At 68.5% G+C, this 22,111-nt stretch overlaps 2 protein-coding genes across 2 annotated transcripts in view; one reads left to right on the plus strand and one right to left on the minus strand.

Moving 5' to 3' along the window:
• Positions 1-347: 347 nt before the first annotated feature.
• Positions 348-11,599, plus strand: CHLRE_17g736437v5 (uncharacterized protein). Its single transcript, XM_043072553.1, has 10 exons — positions 348-803; positions 974-1,132; positions 1,429-1,522; positions 1,750-1,816; positions 2,013-2,038; positions 2,446-2,564; positions 2,825-2,924; positions 3,079-7,599; positions 7,922-8,140; positions 8,331-11,599. Exons 1-10 carry the CDS (start codon positions 724-726, stop codon positions 10,866-10,868), a joined length of 7,923 nt encoding a protein of 2,640 aa, XP_042915012.1. The 5' UTR covers positions 348-723; the 3' UTR covers positions 10,869-11,599.
• Position 11,600: 1 nt separating this feature from the next.
• CHLRE_17g736474v5 (uncharacterized protein) overlaps positions 11,601-22,111 on the minus strand; it is a 13,117-nt gene continuing 2,606 nt past the window's right edge. The window contains exons 4-11 of the mRNA XM_043072554.1: positions 21,873-21,989; positions 21,479-21,575; positions 20,713-20,831; positions 20,292-20,388; positions 16,462-19,962; positions 16,097-16,270; positions 15,708-15,899; positions 11,601-15,576 (exon numbers count right to left, since the gene is read on the minus strand). Coding sequence (XP_042915013.1) covers positions 12,514-15,576; positions 15,708-15,899; positions 16,097-16,270; positions 16,462-19,962; positions 20,292-20,388; positions 20,713-20,831; positions 21,479-21,575; positions 21,873-21,989 — 7,360 coding nt within the window. The 3' untranslated portion in view covers positions 11,601-12,513. The remainder of the gene's footprint in view (positions 15,577-15,707; positions 15,900-16,096; positions 16,271-16,461; positions 19,963-20,291; positions 20,389-20,712; positions 20,832-21,478; positions 21,576-21,872; positions 21,990-22,111) is intronic.

Consider the following 22,111-nt stretch of genomic DNA (forward strand, 5'->3'; position numbering starts at 1 on the left):
GCCCAAGCCGCTCTGTGCTTGAACAACGCACGCTCCATCGCTGCAAGAACATCTTTCACGACTTGCACGGCTGCGATATTTGAGGCATCGCAACTGGCGTAAACTGAGGAATGCAATTGAGTAAGCTAAACTGACGTGCCTATGCCGGAATAGTGCACACAACCAGTCAACACGCGCGTTAAGGATTTTTTACGGCCAGAATGTCATCCAACCCCACCACGCATGCGGGTCGATTGGATGTGAGGGGAGTCGGGGAGTCGGAAAGCCGCAGTGCGATGTGCCCTTCGGTTTTGCTGCTGGATTCGCACTCCTGACCAATCTATTACAACTAACACCTGACCGATAATCAAGCCAGTGTATTGCGCTACTACACTACGGTAAAGACAAGGAAGCTCGCAGCAACGCTCGTCCAGGCGCTCGTCCTCGTAAAGGTCGACTTTTTAGGGCCGGTTAACAAGATAGCTATCGCCGCGATTGGGTACCGTAGACTCTGACCACGAATCAGCACATCCAGCGCAAGGCGGACGAGTCCTGGTCTCCTGGACCTAGCATCCAAGGACCCATCCTGGGACCCGTCCTTGTGCCAAGGCGAAGCATCGCAAATGCGGTTGGGCGGCTCACGACGCGTGTAATCGTGATCCAGGCGGATAGTGTGCTTGCTCCTGGCGGCTGGGCATGCGGGCGGCCGCGACTAGAAGAGGCTGCCATTGGCGCCTTGGTGTCATGTCGCGACGACTACACGCTCGGCCCCTGCTCGCCCCCTGCGTCCTCCTGCTGGCCGTGCTGCTCACCCTCGGCTGGGGGTGAGATTCTTAGACGTGGAAAAGGTTGAAGGCCTCTTCTAAAAAGTCATGGTCTTAACCAAGACTTCTTATGAGGTCCCGGCCCTAGTTGCTAACCTACCACCGCAGTCCCCTGCTGCCCGTCGGTCCAATCCGCGTCACTGCCCCCACCCCACCCCCTCGCTCCGCAGCCTCGACGGCGCGTCCGCGCAGACGTACTGCGACGGCAGTGGCAACTGGAACGGCACGGGGCCGGCGCTGTACAACTGCGGCCTGGGCCCCACGGTGCAGTACGCCCTTAACACCTCGCTGGACGCCAAGAGCGCGGCGCCACTGAAGGGCGATGCCAGGTAACGGTGGGGTTTTGGGGGGGGCGGGGGGTTCGTGCCGGCCTCATATAACAGCATACATGCGCATGGGGCAAGCCGCTAGCGGGAATAGATAGAAGGTGCAAGGGCGTCCGTCGCCAACCACGTGGCTGGCTGGTGGTCTATCGCACGGCTGCCGGGCCCAGGACTCGCACAGCCTGCTTATGGGTTTGGCTCTCGTCCCCCCCCTCAACCCGCCCTCCTACATGCATTTAACTCCCTGGGTGCCCCCATGCAATGCCTGGCCCAACATACGGTGCGGTGCGTCATCTTGGCAGCGGCCCGCCCGACTGGTCGGCTGGCCTGGGCTGCCTCATGAGCGGCGCCAGCACCAACGCACTGCAGACCACCACCCTGTACTCGCAGACACAGGTGGGCGAGTGGGGGTTCTAGATATCGGCCCAGACTACACCAAACCAAAGTAGCGGAACGCAGGCGGAGGGGGAATGAGAGGCCCGAGGGGACGTTGCGATGCTGCCGTATGCGTAATGATACTACGTCCCGGACGAACCGTGAAACTCCCCCTAGCACAAGGCACCCACATGCCCGTGCAATCCGCTTTGCCTCTTCTAAACCGTACGTTGCACACAAATGCGCAGGGGAACCCGTCCACGCCCTCCGCCACCGTCCTCGCCATGTTCGCTGCGCCCATGTACCCCCTCAGTGGTAAGCTAGATAGAGACACACTTGCCGCACAAGTAAGGCCTTGGAAGTTTCATGGTTTTACGGCATCCCAGGCGCTAGGGCTAGGCCCCTGAGCAGCCTATCCAGCCAGCTACGGCATGCACCTGTTCCCAGTGCTGGCTGCACCGCGCCTTGACCCAATGCACGGCCCGCCGCGCACCCAAATTGATTGCCGCAGTGGGGATCCTGATCATGACCTGCCAGGTGAGGCGCGGGCTATCGCGGGCTATCCTGCCTCGGGTGTCTGTCTTGCTAGTTGCTATGTCTATCATGCTTCTGGCTGCAGTCCGCCTCGCGCACCCCTCTCGTACATACACGCATCCCGCGAGCAGCGGCGCTCTTGGGCGCAGCGCACCGGTAGTCCCGCTCACCCCCTTCGCTTACCTCGGAATCCCTCGCCGCCCGGCCTGCCTGACCGCGAACCCTCTTCCCCCGGCCGCTTGACCTGTTGCTTACTTGTTCCCTCCGGCCGCTTGACCTGTTTCTTACCTGTTCCCTCCGGCCGCTTGACCTGTTGCTTACCTGTTCCCTCCGGCCGCTTGACCTGTTGCTTACCTGTTCCCTCCGGCCGCTTGATTGACCTGTTGCTTTCCTGTTCCGCCGCCTCACAGCAAGGCTACGTGCAGCCCAACCTGGAGCTACGCCTGCCCAACGGCTCCTACGCTGCCACCACCTGCCCCGCCGACCCCTGCACCAGCGCCACCAGCTGCCTGGGCAACCAGACCTATTGGTGCGCTGCCGTCGCGGGAGGCTCGTAGGAGGCTCGTAGGAGGATGTGCGCGGCGTGCGGGGTTTGCGTTATCGCCGCAGGAGGGCGAGGGTTTTTGACTTCAGGGTCGCGTGCGTACGCTACCCATGTGCCGCTCTTCCCTTGGGGCGGGCGCCTTGGTCCGTCACCAGCCCATACTCATAACTTCCTCACGGGTCACGCTGCTTGCCCATATGCGTATGACACGCACCACTGCAACGCCCGCCTCCCCCCCGCCGCAGGTACACGTGCAGCTGCTCTGGCACCGCCATTTCGCAGATGCCCGTGACGGGCCTGCGCGTGGTGCTGTCGACCAACGCTGTGGGCCAGAACGTGTGGAAGGTGCGCACAATACGCATGGGCGGGGGCGGTGTAAGCAACTCACATGCAAAGAAGCTGTTGCGCCTCCTGAACCTTTAAATGTGCAAGCACACATGTGTACTGTGATGAACGTTGTTGATGTATCCTGTTCCCTTCCACCCGACACGACTTTCAGGTGATAGATGCCTTCCGTATGACCGGTTACGTGGGGTACTCGCCGCCGGCCCCACCCAGCCCCGCGCCACCCAGCCCCTCACCCCCATCACCAGCTCCCCCCCGTCCACCTCCCTCGCCGGCACCGCCCAGCCCGGCGCCGCCATCCCCTCGGCCTCCATCGCCACGGCCACCCAGCCCATCGCCGCCGTCGCCTGCCCCTCCAAGACCGACGCCGCCATCGCCTGTCCCTCCCAGCCCGGCGCCGCCGTCGCCTCCCCCTCCCAGCCCACATCCCAGCCCGGCGCCGCCGTCGCCTGCGCCTCCGAGCCCACCTCCAAGCCCAGCGCCGCCGTCGCCTGCCCCTCCCAGACCACCTCCCAGCCCGGCGCCGCCGTCGCCTGCGCCTCCGAGCCCACATCCCAGCCCGGCGCCGCCGTCGCCTGCGCCTCCGAGCCCACCTCCAAGCCCAGCGCCGCCGTCACCTCCCCCTCCCAGCCCACATCCCAGCCCGGCGCCGCCGTCGCCTGCGCCTCCGAGCCCACCTCCCAGCCCAGCGCCGCCGTCGCCTGCCCCTCCCAGACCACCTCCCAACCCGTCACCGCCGTCGCCTGCCCCTCCCAGCCCACCTCCCAGCCATGCGCCGCCGTCGCCTGGCCCTCCCAACCCACCTCCCAGCCCGGCGCCGCCGTCGCCTGCCCCTCCCAGCCCACCTCCCAACCCGGAGCCGCCGTCGCCTCCCCCTCCGAGCCCACCTCCAAGCCCAGCGCCGCCGTCGCCTGCCCCTCCCAGTCCACCTCCCAGCCCGGCGCCGCCGTCGCCTGCCCCTCCCAGTCCACCTCCCAGCCCGGCGCCGCCGTCGCCTGCCCCTCTCAGCCCACCTCCCAACCCGGAGCCGCCGTCGCCTGCCCCTCCCAGCCCACCTCCCAGCCCGGAGCCGCCTAGCCCTGCGCCGCCCAGCCCAGCTCCCTCTCCCGAGCCGCCGTCGCCTGTGCCTCCCAGCCCGGCGCCGCCGTCGCCTCCCCCTCCGAGCCCACCTCCCAGCCCGGCGCCGCCGTCGCCTGCCCCTCCAAGACCGACGCCGCCGTCGCCTGTCCCTCCCAGCCCGTCGCCGCCGTCGCCTGCCCCTCCCAGTCCACCTCCCAGCCCGGCGCCGCCGTCGCCTGTTCCTCCCAGCCCACCACCCAACCCGGCGCCGCCGAGCCCTGCCCCTCCCAGCCCACCTCCCAGCCCGGAGCCGCCGTTGCCTGTGCCTCCCAGCCCGCAGCCGCCTAGCCCTGCGCCACCCAGCCCGGCTCCCTATCCTGAGCATACGTCGCCTGTGCCTCCCAGCCCGCAGCCGCCTAGCCCTGCGCCGCCCAGCCCGGCTCCCTCTCCCAAGCCGCTGTCGCTTGCGCCTCCGAGCCCACCTCCCAGCCCAACGCCGCCGGCGCCTGCCCCTCCCAGTCCACCTCCCAGCCCGGCGCCGCCGTCGCCTGCCCCTCCCAGCCCACCTCCCAGCCCGGCGCCGCCGTCGCCTGCCCCTCTCAGCCCACCTCCCAACCCGGCGCCGCCGTCGCCTCCCCCTCCCAGTCCACCTCCCAGCCCGGCGCCACCTAGCCCGGCGCCGCCCAGCCCGGCTCCGTCTGCGGAACCGCCGTCGCCCGCGCCGTCCAGCCCGCAGCCGCCTGGCCCTGCGCCGCCCAGCCCGGCTCCCTATCCTGAGCCGCCGTCGCCTGTGCCTCCCAGCCCGCAGCCGCCTAGCCCTGCGCCGCCCAGCCCGGCTCCGTCTGCGGAACCGCCATCGCCCGCGCCGTCCAGCCCGCAGCCGCCTAGCCCTGCGCCGCCCAGCCCGGCTCCCTATGCTGAGCCGCCGTCGCCTGCGCCTCCCAGCCCGCAGCCGCCTAGCCCTGCGCCGCCCAGTCCGGCTCCCTATCCTGAGCCGCCGTCGCCTGTGCCTCCCAGCCCGCAGCCTCCTAGCCCTGCGCCGTCTAGCCCGGCTCCATCTGCGGAACCGCCGTCGCCTGTGTCTCCCAGCCCGGAGCCGCCTAGCCCCGGGCCGCCCAGCCCGGCTCCGTCTCCGGAGCCGCCGTCGCCAGCGCCGCCCAGCCCGGAGCCGCCTAGCCCTGCGCCGCCCAGCCCGTCGCCTCCTTTGCCCGCACCTGCCGCGTCGCAGCCACCCAACCCGGCGCCCGCGGCGCCTCTTCTGCCTAGCCCGGAGCCTCCAAGCCCAGCGCCGCCCAGCCCGGCGCCTTCTTTTCTTGCACCTGCGGTGCCGCAGCCACCCAGCCCTGCGCTTGGAGTGCCGGCACCGCCCAGCCAGGCGTCCGCGGCGCCTGTTCCGCCTACTCCGGGGCCTTCGAGCGCGGAGCTTCCCAGCCCGGCCCCTCCCAGCCCCGATCTACCCAGCCAGGCGCCTGCGGCGCCTGAGCCGCCGCCTAGCCCGGCGCCTCTGAGCCCAGAGCCTCCCAGCCCGGCCCCGCCCAGCCCCGGGCCTTCCAGCCAGGCGCCTCCTTCGCCCGCACCTGCCTTGTTGCAGCCACCCAGCCCTACGCCTGCAGTGCCGGCACTGCCCAGCCAGGCGCCCGCGGCGCCTGTTCCGCCTAGCCCGGAGCCTCCGAGCCCGGCCCCGCCCAGCCCCGGGCCTTCCAGCCAGGCGCCTTCGTCGCTTGCACCTGCCGTGTTGCAGCCACCCAGCCCGGCGCCTGCGGTGCCTGTTCCGCCTAGCTCGGAGCCTCCCAGCCCGGCCTCGCCCAGCCCCGGGCTACCCAGCCCGGCGCAACCTTCGCCCGCACCTGCCGCGCCGCAGCCACCCAGCCCGGCGCCTGCGGTATCTGTTCCGCCTAGCTCGGAGCCTCCCAGCCCGGCCCCGCCCAGCCCCGGGCTACCCAGCCCGGCGCCACCTTCGCCCGCACCTGCCACGCCGCAGCCACCCAGCTCTGTGCCTGGAGTGCCGGCACCGCCCAGCCTGGCGCCTGCGGCGCCTGTTCCGCCTAGCCCGGAGCCTCGGAGCCCAGAGCCTCCCAGCCCGCAGCCGCCCAGCCCCGGGCCGCCCAGCCCGTCGCCTCCTTTGCCTGCACCTGCAGTGCCGCGGCCACCCAGCCCGGCACCTCCGATCCCGGCACCGCCCAGCCCAGTCCCGCCCAGCTCGGGGCCGCCCAGCCCGCCGCCTCCGTCGCTTGCACATGCTGCACCGCAGCCACCCAGCCCGGCGTCTGGAGTGCCGGCGCCGCACAGCCCGGCGCCCGCGGCGCCTGTTCCGCCTAGCTCGGAGCCTCCCAGCCCAGCCCAGCCCAGCCCAGCACCTCCCAGCCCGGCGCCTTCACAACTGAACCAACTGCCATCGCCGGCCGTATCAACCCCACTGGCGGCTGTGCCGCTGCCTCCCATGCCCCAGTCTCCGCTTCGGCCTCTCACACCGAGCACTCCGCCGCCACCCCCTTCACCGCCATCCCCAAACCCTGCACCTCCGCCTCTGTCGCTCCTGCCTGTTCCTCCGCCTCCTCCACTGCTGCTCGCGGCGCCGCGGCCCACCTATGCTCTGCCAGTCGTACAAGTGCCGCCGCAGTATATCGCATCGGACCCGAGCACGACCAATGGCTTGCTCACCGTGTCACAAGGGGTGGCCATACCCGACTCGTACTTGTCGGCAGTAGCATTTGGCGGTAGTAGCAGCAGCAGCGGTGGCAGTAGTACCGTCAGTGTCAGGGACTTGCTGGCGTTGTTCCCGGATGCCTCCGACGTGCGCATTGTGGCTCGCACTATGTCCGTGCCGGTGGTGGTGACGGCTACAGCGGCAGTAGATGCCATTACTACAGCCTCCTTTGTTAGCAGCCGCACTGGGCAGGTGGTGGACGTGGTTGTGGGCTGCAACTCGGGGTTTCTGGAGGCGTTCAGGTCGGAGCTTGTGGCCAGGGCCGACATCAGCGATGAGGTCCTGGCCAACGTCACGTGCAGCAGCAGTGGCAGCAGCAGTGGCAGTAGCAGCGGCAGTAGCAGCGGCAGTGGTGGCAGTGACAGTAGCAATGGTCGCAGTAGCATCAGCGGCGGCAGTAGAGGCTCAGCTGCTGCTCGGCGGGCTCTGCTCGCTGGCATGTGCCCCGCCGCCGGCAGTAGTTCTGCTGGCGGCAGTAGCACCACATCCAGCATGAGCCTCGTCTTGCAGCTTCGCGTGCCCGTTGACGCCCCCTCCGCCGCCGGTTGGCTGCCTTCACCAACACCATTCATGTCAGCAACCGCGGCGCCCAACACGACGGCCGACGGCGCCAGCGCCAGCCCCAGCAGCAGCCCCAGCAGCAACAGTCCTGCAGACGTGGCAAGCCCTTTGGTGGGGACCAACAGCACCGACGCCTTGGTTGCCGAGTACAGGGCGCAAGTGCTGAAGGCTCTGAGTGACTGGGAGGCTGAGTCAGCGGCAGCAGCGGCAGCCGCGGCGGCAGCCGCGGCGGCAGCAGCTGCTGCCGGCAGCAATAATGCGACGAACGCGCCGGTGCCGCCTCCCGCCTCCTTCCCTCTCCTCGTGTGCGGCCCCTCCAGCGAAGACGATGTACTGCTGGAGACGCAGGTGGGTGCGGGTCTGTGGGGCCGCCAGTGCCCCTAGCCCTAGGTGCCGCACTGGTCGAGCCTGGTCTGCCTGGTCTACAGCAGTAGCTAGGCTTCATTTGTGAGCAAAGGCAGTAGGCCACGACGTGCAGTAGCGAGTGCGCTTAGGTAGCACGCAGCAGCAACTAACGGTCATGGTCGGTTGCCTTGGCTATGCTGTGTAGCTGGGCGGTAGACCGGTAACCTTGATGCGGGCAGACCTTGCGCACATGCCTCGCTCGGAGTGTTGCAATCGTGGACACCCATATGTCTGAATGATGTGTATGTTTCGGTTGTGTGCGCAGGTGAATGTGATGCGTGCGTTGCCGCTCAATGCGGCGGGCACCGCGGCCCTAGCGGCCGTGTGCGCCTCATCAACTCCGGCCGCGTCGTCCACCACGGACCCAGGGGGCCTCGGGCTGAGCCCCACCACGGCCCTGGGTGGTGAGGGCAGCCACGTGGCGTGCCGGGTGACGACACAGTCAGCGCTGTCGTCGTACGGAGCGCCGCCGCCGCTTTTTGTGGTGCGTGCGTGCTGCTGCGATACTAGTGCTTGATTACGTGCGGGGCGCGTACGCACTGGAGCTCAGATAGAACGAACGTATTGGAAAACTGTTCCAGTTGTCGTCTTGTCGTCTGAGGCTAGCACTTGGCCATGCTGTGATTGAATGCTGCGGCCTTCGCCGTGGGCCTTCGCATGCTTCAACTCAACAGGATGCCCATGTGGCCGCAAATCGCAATGGCGCACTGCTGCCGCTGATCATCACGGGCGCGGCGGTGGGCACTGTGGTGTGCGTGCTGTGCGCCGCTGCAGCAGCGCTTTTAGCAGTTCGCCGCCGAAAGCGGCAGCGGCAGGATGCGGAGGACGAGGACGCGGCCTCGGCGGCAAATCCGCAGCAGAATGAGCAGCGACGCCGGCAGCAGCAGCCCTCTGCCGATGGCGGGGAGCAGCAGGCGGGCCAGCCGCCGTTCCGCGTGCGGGGAGCAGCAGCAACAGATGCGGCGGTGGGTGATGCTGCTGGAGGTTTAGACCCCGGCGGTGTGCTTTGCATCCTTCCGCCAGCCGGGTTCTCACAGCACGTGGCCCCAGGCAGGGCTGCTGCTACTGCCGCCGCCGCAAGGGCGGCAACCGCCAGAGGCGGACGTGTGTCGGCCTGGTCGTCCACGGGCGCGGTAGACAGTGGCGGCCCAAGAGTAGCAGCAGCACAAGCAGCCGACCGCATTCATGATGCAGTGCCGAAGCGTGCGTCATCGCCGGTTGTGGGCTTTGCAGAGGCAACGGCAGCTGCGCCGCTTGGTGCCGCAGGCGGTGGTGCTGCTTATGATGCGACTCGTGCAGCCTCAGCCTCAATCCTGCCGGCGGGCGGAGCCGCATGGGCCCTAGCGCTGCCAGCGGACGGCCGCCAACGGCAGCCGCAGCAGCAGCAGCAGCAGCTGCGAGTGTCATCGCCGCTGTCGTCCCCTCGCTCTCCAGCATCATGGCCTGATGAGCTCCCCTTGTCGCCGACGGTGGCAGTAGCAGCTGCACAGCCGCCTGCTACAGCCGCATCCGCTCTCCTGTCAGCAGCTGGACCATCGGCAGTAGCATCCAGCCACTCCAGGGGCACCAGCAGCAACCGGAGCGGCATGATGCTGCAGCACAACCTGATGTTTGAGGACGATGCGCGCGATCGCGCGCTGCTGGCGTTTGCTACAGCCGCCGCGAGGGAGGCGGCTGTAGCACGTGGGGTCGGTGCCAGCGCACACGCGTCGCAGACCTCCTCCTTCAAGTCTGCAGCCCCTCATCACGGCGGCAGGGCGACTCCTGCTGCTGCTGAAGGTGGCGGCGGCGCCGGCAGCCCCGGCAGCCGCACAGGAAGCCCGCTCACGCGGGCTGCAATCGTAAGTAACCCGCAACGGCAGGGGCAGCGCGTGCTACAGCCGTCGGTGGCGGCTGTCGGAGTCAGCAGCAGTCAAGGCGTCGTGGCGTTACGAGTCGCCCACGGTGGACCGCATGCGACGGCGGACGAGCCGGAGGGGCCCCCGCCTTGGCTGGCGCGCTGGCACCGGCAGCAGGGGGCACTGGCGGCGGCGGTGATGGCGGGCGGCGCCGGGAATAGCGGACCCCTTGCTCGTGTGACGTGGGACGGCGGCCCCCCACACTCCGGCGGAGCGTCGTCGCCGCTTGTGGTGTCGTCGCCGCGTGCACGGCGGGGCGTAGCGGCAGTAGCCACCGCACACAGCAGCAGCGCCGCCAACGGGATGCTGCAGTTGGCATCGCAAGCGGGGCTGGGACAAGCGGGTGTGAAGGACGGCAGCAGTAGTGCAGCCGCCACTGCCTCTGGCACTGCAGCAGCGGTACTGCGTAGCGGCAGCAGCAGCAGCGCTGGCGGCAGCAGCAAAGGCAGCCGTAATGCCGCGGGCCACGCAAGTTCAACTGGTGGCGGCAGTAGGTTTCTCGCCAGCAATTTGTCCGCGCGAATCATGCGGGTCTTCCGCGGTCCTTCGGCTGCACCGGCAAGTACGGACGCCGCAGCCGACGTCGGAGCCGGCATCGGAGTCCCGGCGCAGCCGCCGGCTGCACGTGCATCGCCGTTTCCTGTGGCGTGGGGCGGCGCTGCGGATGGCGCCAGCGGCATCATGATCCCAGCGCTCCGTTCTGCGCCTGCTGCAGTGGATATGGCAATGCAGCCTGCTGCTGCCACCCAGCCCAGCGCTTGGGCGATGGGCAGCAGCGGTTTCGGCGCGCAAGGCCGCCGGGCCCAAAGCCGGCGCCAGCTGTTGGACAGACCGCGATATCCCACCCTGGATCCGCAGGCGCCAGCAGCGGCAAGTGCCAGTGCGGGTGCTGTCGCCAGCGGGCAGGCAGCGGCGGTGGCTCACAGCCGGGTGCAGCTGCAGCTGCCACCACACAGGCCGGCCGCGTGGGGCGTGCTGGCGTCCACGTCGGAGGCTACTGCTGCTGCTGGGGGCCTGGAGGGCGGTGATGGCACACGCAGCCTGGCTGCAGGCGGTGTGCCTAGAGCTGCGGCTGCTGCTGGTGAGGTGAGACCGCCAGGTTCTGCTGATGTGGTGTCGCCGAGGGTTGGGCCACGGCGACCACCGCGCGTCCGGCGTGCGAGCACAACATTAGGTCTGATGGCTCCTCCGGCGCCTCCGGCTGCGGTGGCTGCTACAGCTGTAGCCGCAGCCTTCACCAATGGTGGTGGCGCTCGCGGCACCGGGGCCAGTTATGGCGCGGGCGCTGCTGCCACCGTGTCACTACGCCCTTGACTGGCTGCCGTCGCACAAGCGGAGGGTGGTCGATACTGCTACTGATGCAGACACTGGCATGCAACGAATTAAATTATGGAATCGTTCCCAGGTCCATGTCCAGGTTTCATCACTACTGCTTCTTATTCGGGATGATTTATCATAGGAGTACAGTAGGGGGCGGCACGAAGAAGCGGGTTGTTTCCCCCGTGCGTGTCTCGTTGTGCGACATGGTTCGTACACGTGTACACGTGCACATGCATGATTAATAGCAGCTTCATGTCTTGTCCCAGGCCCTGCATGGGCTTCAGGAGCCTTGCGGGCTGGTGTCTGTTAACATGTTCCTTTATTAAGGACAACGCCGTGTGAGGTGGGCGTGCGAGCGGCCAAAGGCGACAGTCCCGCCCTACACTCAGGTGGTCTGAGCTATGCGAGCCTGGAAGAGACATGGCGAGAAGGAATTAGGCTGTACCGTTGTGTGCTGAAACAAGCAGAGTGCACAGTGGTTCTGCTGGTTGGAGCTAGGATGTGGTGGCATGCAGTTCGTTGCACCCGTTCTGCTGCTTTAGGTGTGTGGGTGTCTATGTGCGCGTGTGGTGGCCTGCTGGGCGCATGACACCAGTGCGGCCTGGTGCCGCGGAAAGTACTGCAATGCTGGTATCTGTGACATGACATTCGATCATCGCGTTCCCACCATCCCCTGTACGCCTGCTCCGCCCCAAGCAAAGCATGCCACATAAGGCTGATACTCAGTGTCGCACAGCATTACACTAAGCACGCAGCTTGTCAGCGCACCCCGCGGGCTGCAAACGCGCCACGTGAACTGCCGCCTTGTCCCTCACGCCGCTCGTCCTTATTCGGGTCTCTATAGCAAACCAAGGACCGCCCGCGCTGTATGTACGCTTCGTGTGCAGGCCGCCCACCGCACAACACCGTCTGGCGCAGCATCACGTAGGCCGGGTGCATTAGATGTCTTGGGACTTGCTACTCGCGCCCCTTTTCCTGTTCCATTGAGCTATCTGGCGCAGCCTCACAATCAAAAGCACCCGGTGGGTCGCTGTTGTTCACAGCATTCAACTTATTGCCTCAGTTCATATACCGGTGCGAGAACCAGCATATCCGCTGCGGGTGTACCCTGCATGAATACCATAAAAGCGCGCAGCCGCGCACGCATGATAAGAGATAAGAGGCCGGCAGCCCACACGTGAAAGGCACTCAGGTGGCGGTCACTGGTAATTAGCCACGGTGGTACATAGCTGATCTTCTCAGCAGCTCATGAATGCTTAAGCATGGAAAGGTACGCATGCCCCACTTCGCGCCGCCCAGTCTGCCAGCCCTAGTGAGCTTGCTGTAAATGTGCCAGGTACGAAGGCGTACACCATGCAAGCACATTACCAGCCGGCAATCAACATCTCCGCGTGGCTGGCATCACTGGCAACAGCAACACTTGCTGCACAACTAAGCATGGTCTTCATCGCAGGATACGGTACTATACTTAGCATGCAACGAGTTTGAATAATGCTCAAAGGCTTAGCAGACATGGGCATAAGCTGCCTCACGTTCACATATCATACAATCCTCTCTACCTAAAACACCAGTCACACCACACACTTCGCGCCTCAATCGTGCGGCCCTGGCGCCTGCTTCAAACGTACGCGCCGAGCCCTCAACGCGGCCTGGGCGCCTGCCCTGGCGGCTGCGCCCGCGGCGGGCTCTGCTGCTGCTGCTGCTGCATCATCAGGGGAGCGGCGGCGTCAACGGAACGCCGCGCGTGCAGGAGCTGCTGCGGCGGCGGCTGCAGCGGTGAGTGGTGGTACACCAGGCCTGCATCTGAAGCCGCGTGCAGCGGCGGCCGGTGCGTCCCCAGGCCCGGCAGCGCCGCCGCCTGCGCCTCCGACATGCGGCGGTTCGGCATCCGCCCAGCCACAGGACTGATCGTCCCAGCGCCGCTCCTGCCCGGCGACTGCGGAGCGGCGCCTCCGATCGGTCCGTAGGAGATGCCTTCGCCATAGTAGGCGCGGACAGCGCCCTCGGGTGCGCTGGCAGGGTGTGCGGGCGCCGCACGCCGCGGGCGGCCGGGGCTGGGGCTGGCGCCTGCCTTGGGAGGCCCGCGGCCCGGTAGGAACCAGCTGCCTCCACCGGTGGTGGCCTCCACGCCACCTGGCGCGACTGATGCTGGTGTCGACGTCTGCGGCTCGGCGTGGCGCGGCGACAGCGCGGTCGGTGGGGGGCGCGCGGCGGGCGGCACAGCCGCGAATGCCGCTGCGGGAGCCGGACGAAGCAGTGCTGACCTGGGCCCCTGGTGGGCTCCTGAAGGCGACGACAGCGCGGGCTCAGCCTGACCGCTCATGCTTACGCCGGGCGAGCTCGCTGCCCCCGTGGGCGATGTCACCTGGCGGACATAGGGCGCTGCCCCAGCTGCCAACAGGTTGCGCCGCCCGCCCACGAGTGTGGCGGTCTTCAACGGCGCCGCGCGCTCCGCAGCCATGACCGCCGCGACGTCCGTGCCAGCTCGCGCCAAGGGCAGCGACGTTCCGGATGGCGCTCGCGCCGCCGCTCCTGAAACTGCCCCGGATGCGGACTTGGCGAGGAGCGTGGACACACCCACCACGGCGCGCTCGCGCGGCGCTGCCAGATCCGCCGAGGATTTCATTGCGACCTGCTGCAGTGGCGTCAGCTTTTCAAGCGGCGGCTCCTCATCCCAGTCCCCGACGGCGCCGTGCGCCCCCGCTGGGGACAAGACCATGCCGCTAGCGGACGCGGCCGCGCGGCCGCCACCGACGCCACCCATGCCGCTGCTTGCATGAAGCGTGCTTCTGCGCACCGGCGACATGAGTGCGCCGGCGCCGCTGCGCACCACCACGCCTGGTGAGGCCTCAGCGGCCGCGTCCCGCTGCGCTCGTGAGGAGCCGGTTGGCGACGGCCCTGCCCGAGGGCTGCCGCGTTCAGCCGCCCCTGCCGCCAGTGAGGCCGCGCCCGAGCTAGGCAGGTAGACGCAGTCGGAGGACCGCCGGCCGGCCCCTGGGCTTACAAGCACCGACCGGGAAATGGCGTAGGGGTTCACGCCGCCGACATGTAGCAGCGGCGCCGACCTGTTGCTATGAGCGCCGTAGTCACTGACGCTTCCACCCAGCACCGCAGCGGCCACGCCGCCGCCGGCTTCCCGGCGGATGGAAGACCAGCCCACACCACTGCTGTTGTTCCGGCTGTGCTCGGGCCGTCCTTCCTCCTGCCGCAGGTCAGCGAGAGCCGAAGCCGAGACGATGCCGACCGAGGTTGCTTCAACCAGCGTCTGCGGCATCGACCGCCGCTGGCCCATCACCAGTCCAGGTCCCGGCGAGCCCAGCGGTGAGCTGCCCATCGCTGGACTACGGGGCCCGTCACTGAATCGGCCCGCGCCGATGACTGGCACCGGCAGGCTGTTGCTGTTGCCGGCGTCGCCAACTAGCCGGATCTGCGACGGTGGCTTGTAATTGCTCGGGCCGATAACGTTGACCGCGGTGCCGGCGAAGCCGGCGCCGGCCATGGCGGCGGAGCTGCTCCCTGACACTGGCCTCGGGCCGATGCCCGTGAGGCTGCTTCTTGAGCTGGCAGCGCTGGGGCTGCCGGGCGTGCCGGAATCCTCAGGTGCACGGTCCGGCCGCACCTTGCGCGAGCCCGCAAGGAAGCGATACGCCACCGCGCCCGCGCTGCCGCCGGCTCCTGAGGCGTGCCGCGGCGGGTTGGCGTCCCCTGAGTGCTGGTCGGCGGCCCCTGGCGAACCTGCCGCCGGCGGTGCCGGCCCGGCCCCGTCACCGGAGGCCGTGCCATGTCGCGCCATCGCTTCAAAGTCACCATCACGTGATGGCCTGCGCAAGGCCGGCGGCCGCTGCAGCGCCAGCGCACCCTCCGCTGTGTTGTAGGAAGAGCGCCGGCGCAGGCCATCGCCACCGCCCGTTGCCACCGCGCTCAGCCCTGACAGTGCCCCTGCAGCAGCGGCAGCCCCGGCGGCGGCGGACCCGGCAACGGCGGCGCTGCCGGAGAAGTGCTGAGGGGCCACGTCCTGACCCATCAGGCCAATGCCGCCGCCGTCGCCGCCTCTCGCTGTGGTGCGGGCGCTGCCGCCATCGCCATTCAAGTCGCCGCCGCCAACGCCGCCATTGGCGCTCCCCGGCCGCGACGACGACAGCGACAGCGCCTTGCGGAAGGCATTCTCCATCAACGCAGCGAAGCTGCGGCGCGGTGCCTGCTGCGACGACGCACGCGCGTCATCAATGCCAGCAGCGCTCGCGCGCGCCATATTGCCGCCACCAGCAGCCAGCGCCGCCGCTGGTGCGCCCGTCGCCGCAACGGCCGCTGCATCGTATGCGGGCGCCGACAGCCGCGCACGCTCCTCTTCCCAATCCTCCTCCTCGATCGGCGCCGCCAGGCTACGCCCGGCCTCGTCATGCGGCACAAAGTACGCGACCACACTCCGCGGCGACACCACGCCTTCGCGGCGCGCTTCCGCGTCCGCCGCTGCTGCTAACGCGTTGTTGCCGGCCGCTAGCTGGTTGCCTTCCGCGCCGGGCGTGCCGCCGCCCGCGGCGCCTGCCGCTGCTGCTGCGGCGGCGGCGCCTGCGAGTGCCGCCGGCACCGGCATGGGCTGCCAGCTGACCCAAAAGTCCTCGTTGCCGGATGCAGGCGGCGCAGAGCTGGGCCGCTGCGCCGCCGCCGTCGGCGTTTGGCCGAGGTGCTTGACGGACACACCCTGTTTGCACGGGCCAGGCGGGACACCGCGTCTAAGGCTCGGCTTGATAGCGTGCATAAGGCGCACACAGGAATGCGGAAGGGTTGGAGGTCAGGCTCTGCAGCACAACCAAATGAGCACGCGGCCCTCACCGGCTCCCGTTCCTCGCGCTTCCGCTTCCTCCGGCGCACCACCACGACGGCCGCCACCGCGCACGCCGCCGCGGACACCATTGCGCCCACGGCTGCGGCCGCAATTATGATTGCCATTGGCACGCCTGCCTTGTTGGCTCCGGCCGGAGCGGCAGCCGGCCCCGAGTCGGGCGAAGCCTGCGTTGTGCCGCCCTGCAGTCGCGGCAGTCACAGCAGCCGCGGCAGCGGACCAGGTCCATCACACAAACCGTAAACACACCCGCAAGTCCATGTGGGCTCGGCTCGCAAACCCATGTGCGCGCAGCATCTCATCCCTGTCTATGTCATGGGTACGGCCGCCAGCCATGGGAACTATCCCTGCTCCCTGCCTGTGTTACGAGACTGCTGACCTGTACTGGCGGCAGCTCCGCCCCGCCGGCGGCCGCCAGAGTTACCACCTGGCACGCCACGGAGCTTCCCGCACCGCCCAGCGCGCTGGTGATTGTCAAGCTGCTGGAGCCACACACGCTAGCCAGCGCCGTCGTCCCCGCCGCCGTCAGGGCCACTTCGCGTGACACCGTCACCTGCGCAACACCGCGCAGCACCAGCGTTTCCCGTTTCCTCGTGCCCTCGAACATTAGAGGATATAGGAAGGCGGCGCGCGGGAATCGCTAACAGCAGTAACCAACATCCGGCACGGCAAGGATGCAAAACGTCAAAATTGCACAATGGATTTCCGCTTGCTACCTGGGGCACGCACCAAGATGCCGCCTACCTGCGTCGTGGACGTGATGTCACTGTCACTCGCGGGCCCGCACAGCAGCAGGCCGCCGCCGGCCGTGCCGTTGCCGACCGCCGCCTCCGCCGCCCAGGCGTCCAGCGTCTGCCTCAGCCGCGCCTTGTAGAAGTCTGTGTTGTTCAGCTCCGCAGCCGGCAGCTTCAACACCGCCACCAGCTGCAGACTGCTGCTGTTGCTGGAGCCCGGGGCAGGGCACATGCCGTTGGTGGTGCTGCTGGTAGCCGAAGCGGCTGTGGTTGCGGCTGTGGTGGTGGCCTGAAGCAGTTCACGGCCCGTCGGCAGCATGTCCACGCCTGCACCTGCGCTCAGGTCAACATTCGCGGCCGAAGCACCATCACGCGCGGGGAATCCGGCTTCATAGTCATAATAGTCGCCCGCTGCTGCTGCTGCGGTTGCTACCGATGATGCTAGATGCTGTTGCTGCTGGGGTGGCTGATCCCGGGTGGCGTCGATGGCCGCAACACGCCTGCGTCGCTCGGGCGTCGTGTTGCGTAAGGATCGCCGGCCGGGGACGTTTGTATCCACACCCCCAGATCCAGAAGCGCTACCGCCACTGCCACTGCCACCATTGCTGCTGCACGTGACGTTGGCCAGGACCTCATCGCTGATGTTGGCCCTGGCCACAAGCTCCGACCTGAACGCCTCCAGAAACCCCGAGTTGCATCCCACCACCACGTTCACAACCTGCCCGGTGCGGCTGCTAACAAAGCTGGCTGTAGCAGTGGCTGTGGTCGCGTCTATCGCGGCTGTCGCAGTCACTTGCACGGGCACCGACAGCGTTTCCCCGGTCACGTTGACTTGCTGAGCTCCTGGGAATAGCGCCGTGAGAGCTCCCAGGGATGGGGCTGCGCTGGTTGGCACCGAGACCGTTTGGGTTACGGTCAGGAAACCGCTGGCGGTTGCAGTCGTTGTGTTGTCCTCAGGCAGCATGTAATCGGGCGGAATGGTGACGGCGGGCAGCACGTAGGGCGGCGGCGGCGGGTACGGCGGCCGCGGGGATGGCGGTGCGGGGCTGGGAGGCGGGCTGGGAGGAGGCGAGGGCTGCGGTGGGGCGGGAGGCGGTGGGCTCGGTGCAGTGGGAGCGGCGGGCGGCGGGAAGGGGGACGGGGGCGGAGATGGCGGCGAGGGCGGACGAGGAGGTGGTGACGGAGGTAGGGGCGAAGGCGGCGCAGGGCTGGGAGGCGTCGGTGGCGCGGGGCTGGGAGGTGGAGGGCTTGGCGGCTCCGGGCTGGGAGGCACCGGGCTGGGAGGAGGCGAGGGCGGTTGTGGGCTGGGTGGTGTGGGTGAAGGAGGAGCCGGGCTGGGAGGAACCGGGCTAGGCGGCCCCGGGCTGGGAGGAGCCGGTGACGGCGGCTCCGGGCTTGGCGGTGCCGGTGACGGCGGCGGAGGGCTTGGGGGCGAAGGGGATGGTGGTTGCGGGCTGGGTGGGGCCGGGCTGGGAGGAGCGGGGCTGGGTGGCAACGGCGAAGGAGGCGCAGGACTGGGCGGCGCAGGCGACGGTGGCTCCGGACTTGGAGGATCGGGCGAGGGTGGAGCAGGGCTGGGGGGCTCCGGGCTGGGCGGTGCCGGAGATGGCGGAGAAGGTGGGGCTGGGCTGGGAGGTTCCGGCGAAGGTGGATCAGGGCTAGGCGGTGCGGGCGATGGCGGAGAAGGGGAGGGAGGGAGTGGAGATGGGGGCGCAGGGCTGGGCGGCTCTGGGCTGGGTGGTGCGGGCGAAGGGGGCTCCGGGCTTGGAGGCATCGGCGAAGGCGGCGCGGGCGACGGCGGGAGGGGGCTTGGCGGTGCGGGTGAGGGCGGGATTGGCGATGGCGGCTCAGGGCTGGGCGGCGCTGGCGACGGGGGCTCTGGGATTGGTGGTGTTGGCGAAGGCGGCGTGGGACTAGGCGGTGCAGGGCTGGGCGGAAGGGGCGACGGCGGAGCTGGGCTGGGCGGATCAGGGCTTGGGGGAGCAGGAGAAGGCGGCGCAGGGCTAGGCGGCTCTGGGCTGGGAGGGGCGGGGCTTGGTGGTACGGGGCTTGGCGGCTCCGGACTGGGCGGCATTGGAGACGGCGGCGCTGGCGAAGGCGGCGCAGGGCTCGGTGGATCTGGCGATGGCGGAGGTGGCGAAGGTGGTGACGGCGACGGAGGCAGTGGCGGCGATGGGGATGGAGGCTGTGGGCTGGGTGGCGCTGGGGAGGGCGGTGCTGGCGAGGGAGGCACGGGCGACGGAGGAGCCGGTGACGGTGGCTCCGGGCTGGGTGGCCTGGGCGAAGGAGGGGCCGGCGAGGGCGGTGCTGGGCTTGGTGGCGCGGGGCTGGGAGGCGTCGGGCTGGGTGGGGACGGGCTGGGTGGTGGCGATGGCGGAGCTGGGCTGGGCGGCTCAGGGCTGGGGGGCGCAGGGCTTGGAGGTTCCGGGCTGGGCGGCGCTGGGCTCGGTGGCGCCGGCGATGGCGGTGCCGGCGACGGAGGTGCTGGCGAAGGAGGCGCTGGCGAGGGAGGGGCCGGAGGTGGTGGCGAGGGGCTAGGGGGCGCAGGGCTTGGAGGAGCTGGGGATGGAGGCGCAGGAGAAGGAGGCTCCGGGCTTGGCGGCGCGGGCCACGGAGGAAGCGGCGGGGACGGGGAGGGAGGCGACGGGGGCTCCGGGCTTGGCGGCGAGGGTGAGGGCGGGGCCGGACTGGGAGGGGCTGGGAATGGCGGCGCGGGGGATGGCGGCGCTGGGCTTGGAGGAGCTGGGCTAGGAGGCTCCGGGCTGGGCGGTGCCGGGCTGGGTGGCGCAGGGCTGGGAGGCATCGGCGAAGGGGGCGCGGGCGAGGGTGGAGGAGGGCTTGGCGGTGCCGGTGAGGGCGGGGATGGAGAGGGAGGGGCGGGGCTCGGCGGCGCGGGCGATGGAGGCTCTGGACTCGGTGGGTCCGGAGAAGGAGGCGCGGGACTGGGTGGGGCCGGCGAAGGTGGAGGTGGGCTGGGTGGGGCCGGGGATGGCGGGGCGGGCGATGGTGGCTCCGGGCTTGGAGGAGCCGGGCTTGGAGGCATGGGTGAGGGAGGTGCGGGGTTGGGTGGGGGTGGGCTTGGAGGGGCAGGCGAGGGCGGCCCTGGGCTGGGCGGAACGGGGCTGGGCGGCGGGGGGCTGGGAGGCGCCGGACTGGGAGGAGCAGGCGACGGCGGTGCAGGGCTCGGCGGGGCGGGGCTAGGCGGCGCAGGCGAGGGCGGCGGCGGTGAGGGTGGAACAGGGCTGGGAGGCGCAGGGGACGGAGGTGCTGGGGACGGCGGTATTGGAGAGGGAGGTGCGGGGCTGGGCGGCGGTGGGCTGGGCGGCGCTGGGGAGGGCGGCCGGGGGCTGGGGGGCGCCGGGCTGGGCGGTTCGGGGCTGGGAGGCATCGGCGATGGCGGCGCGGGGCTGGGAGGGCGAGGGCTGGGCGGTGGTGACGGTGGTGGTGACGGCGGTAACGGTGGCGGTGGGCTGTAGTACGTGTAACCCACCAGGCGCGCCGCGTCGACAACCTGAGGGTGGAAGGCCGAAACGAAAGATCTGATTCCGTTGAATGAGCACAAGTCTGCAGCCTGTAGAGAGTTCCTAGCATGCGTCTTGCGTTCCCCTTGCGTGCCCTACTAGCCCGAGTTAGGAATGGGCCATCCCGCGCGTCATTAGCGAGTCAGCGGGTCAGCGAGTCCAGAGCCAGAGGCACGAGCCGCAATCGCAGTGACCGTGGCGGTGCCCGCACCCTTGCCTGCAGCACCAGCAGCAGCAGCGGCATCTTCCCCCACGCTCCAGTCACGTTCCCCACCTTCCAGTCACGTTCCCCCAGCCACCTTCCAGTCACGTTCCCCACCTTCCAGTCGCTGTTGCTGAGCGGGTTGTCACCCAGCGTCACGCTCATTCCCGTCACGAAAAGCAGCGAGGGGCTGGCGGTCACGTTGCACGTGTACCTGATGCGCGGTGAGGTTTGCGGTAGGCAGGCAGGGGCAAGGTCAAACGCTGGGCCAAACGGTAAACGGGTCTGTGACACGGCAGATGAGTCGACAGGGGCATTGACGCGCTGTAGTTCGCAGCATACGGGCATGCACGGCATAGCACGTGGTGGGTCGTAGGCGCCAACCCACATCAGCCGCACGGTATGAACACAAACCCATCAACATACACACCTCTTTGTGGTTACCTAACACATGCACACGCGCGCCCTCAAGCAAAGCACTCATCCTGTTTTCCTTCGCGCAAACGCGCGACACAAACGAGCTTGCACACACGCGCACCAGTATGCAGCTGTGCCCAGGCAGGTGGCTGGGTTTGTGCACCCATCCCGCGCGCACGAGGTCGTCACCGTGCTGCTGTTCTGCAGCTTCAGCGTCAGACCTGCCTGGATGAAGCCTTGCTGCGGGCGGCGGGCGGGCAGTTGGGGTGGGGTGGGGTGCAGTTAGGGGAGGGACTGAATGGTAAGGATGACCACTGGAGCGGTTGGGGTGGGGTGCAGTAGGGGAGATGAGAGCATGACAGAACCCAAGCAACGGCAAGAGGCTGGAAGCATGGGCAAGGGATAGGGAGTTGCCAGGCTGTACGTGGGCGGCTGCGAGCGGAGGTCCGGGGTGCTCACACCGCCGCCCCCGACCCGTGCCACCGTCCGGTGCATGCAACGGCGCGCGGCCCAAGCATAGGTCACGCTTGGCACAGGCGCGCAAAGATTAGCTGCTGACTTGTACGCAGTCATGACGCTACGGTCACAGCCACTACATAATTGACCTAAGCCTTTTACTATCGTGCCTCCGGACTAGGAGTGTGTGGGGCCACATGGACTCGACCTTTATAAATCCTCATGCTCAAGCCGACGCAGCAGATGGCCTTGGGCAAGCACACGCACCCATCATTCTTGCATGGACGGGTATGTACCGCCACCCCTTGCTCCATTACTGTGTGATGTTTTTCACACACATCGCGTGCGCACTCACACACATACACACTTGCTCCATTGCCCTGTGATGTTTTTCACACGCATTGCGCACAGTCATACACACACACCCCTACCTGGCAGCTGACTACCAGCAGCCCCACCGAGGTCGCGAACAGCCCGCCGGCGAAGGTGATGTCCACACCCCCGGAGGACTGCTTGTTTTGCGCATACCTGCAGCAGGGCGACCCAAGTGACGTTGTGTGATGTACAGCACACGTGAGCGGTGGGCGGGCAGGGCTTGCCGCTAGCCAATCCAGAGCGCCCGCTCTCTCTGCCTCCTCGGCCCCGGATGCGCCGCCTCAAAGGAAAGAATCGTGGCAACTCCAAGCGGCCCTTCCACGCCGGGTTGCGCACCGGCACGTCGCCAGTGCCTCCCATGCTGACAAATGATGGCCCTGTCCCTGTCCTGGTCGCGCCACACCGCACTCGCGACCCCCCCCCCCCGCTCTCACAACCGGCCGCACTCACACAGTCTGCGCCTGCACTGTGGCGCTGGGCTGGCCAGATGGGATGCACGTCGCCCCCACCGCGAAGTCCGGCGGGCCGCTCAGGTTGCCTTTGAGCGACGAACTTGCGATGGTGGAGCTGCGAGCGGCGCAAGGAGGGGAGGAGGGGTGGAGGGGTGGAGGGGTGGAGGGGTGGAGGGGTGGAGGGGAGGAGAGGAGGAGAGGAGGAGGGGAGGAGGGGAGGAGGGGAGGAGGGGAGGA

Source organism: Chlamydomonas reinhardtii, chromosome 17 (genome assembly GCF_000002595.2).
Source record: "Chlamydomonas reinhardtii strain CC-503 cw92 mt+ chromosome 17, whole genome shotgun sequence".
Classification (NCBI taxonomy): domain Eukaryota; kingdom Viridiplantae; phylum Chlorophyta; class Chlorophyceae; order Chlamydomonadales; family Chlamydomonadaceae; genus Chlamydomonas; species Chlamydomonas reinhardtii.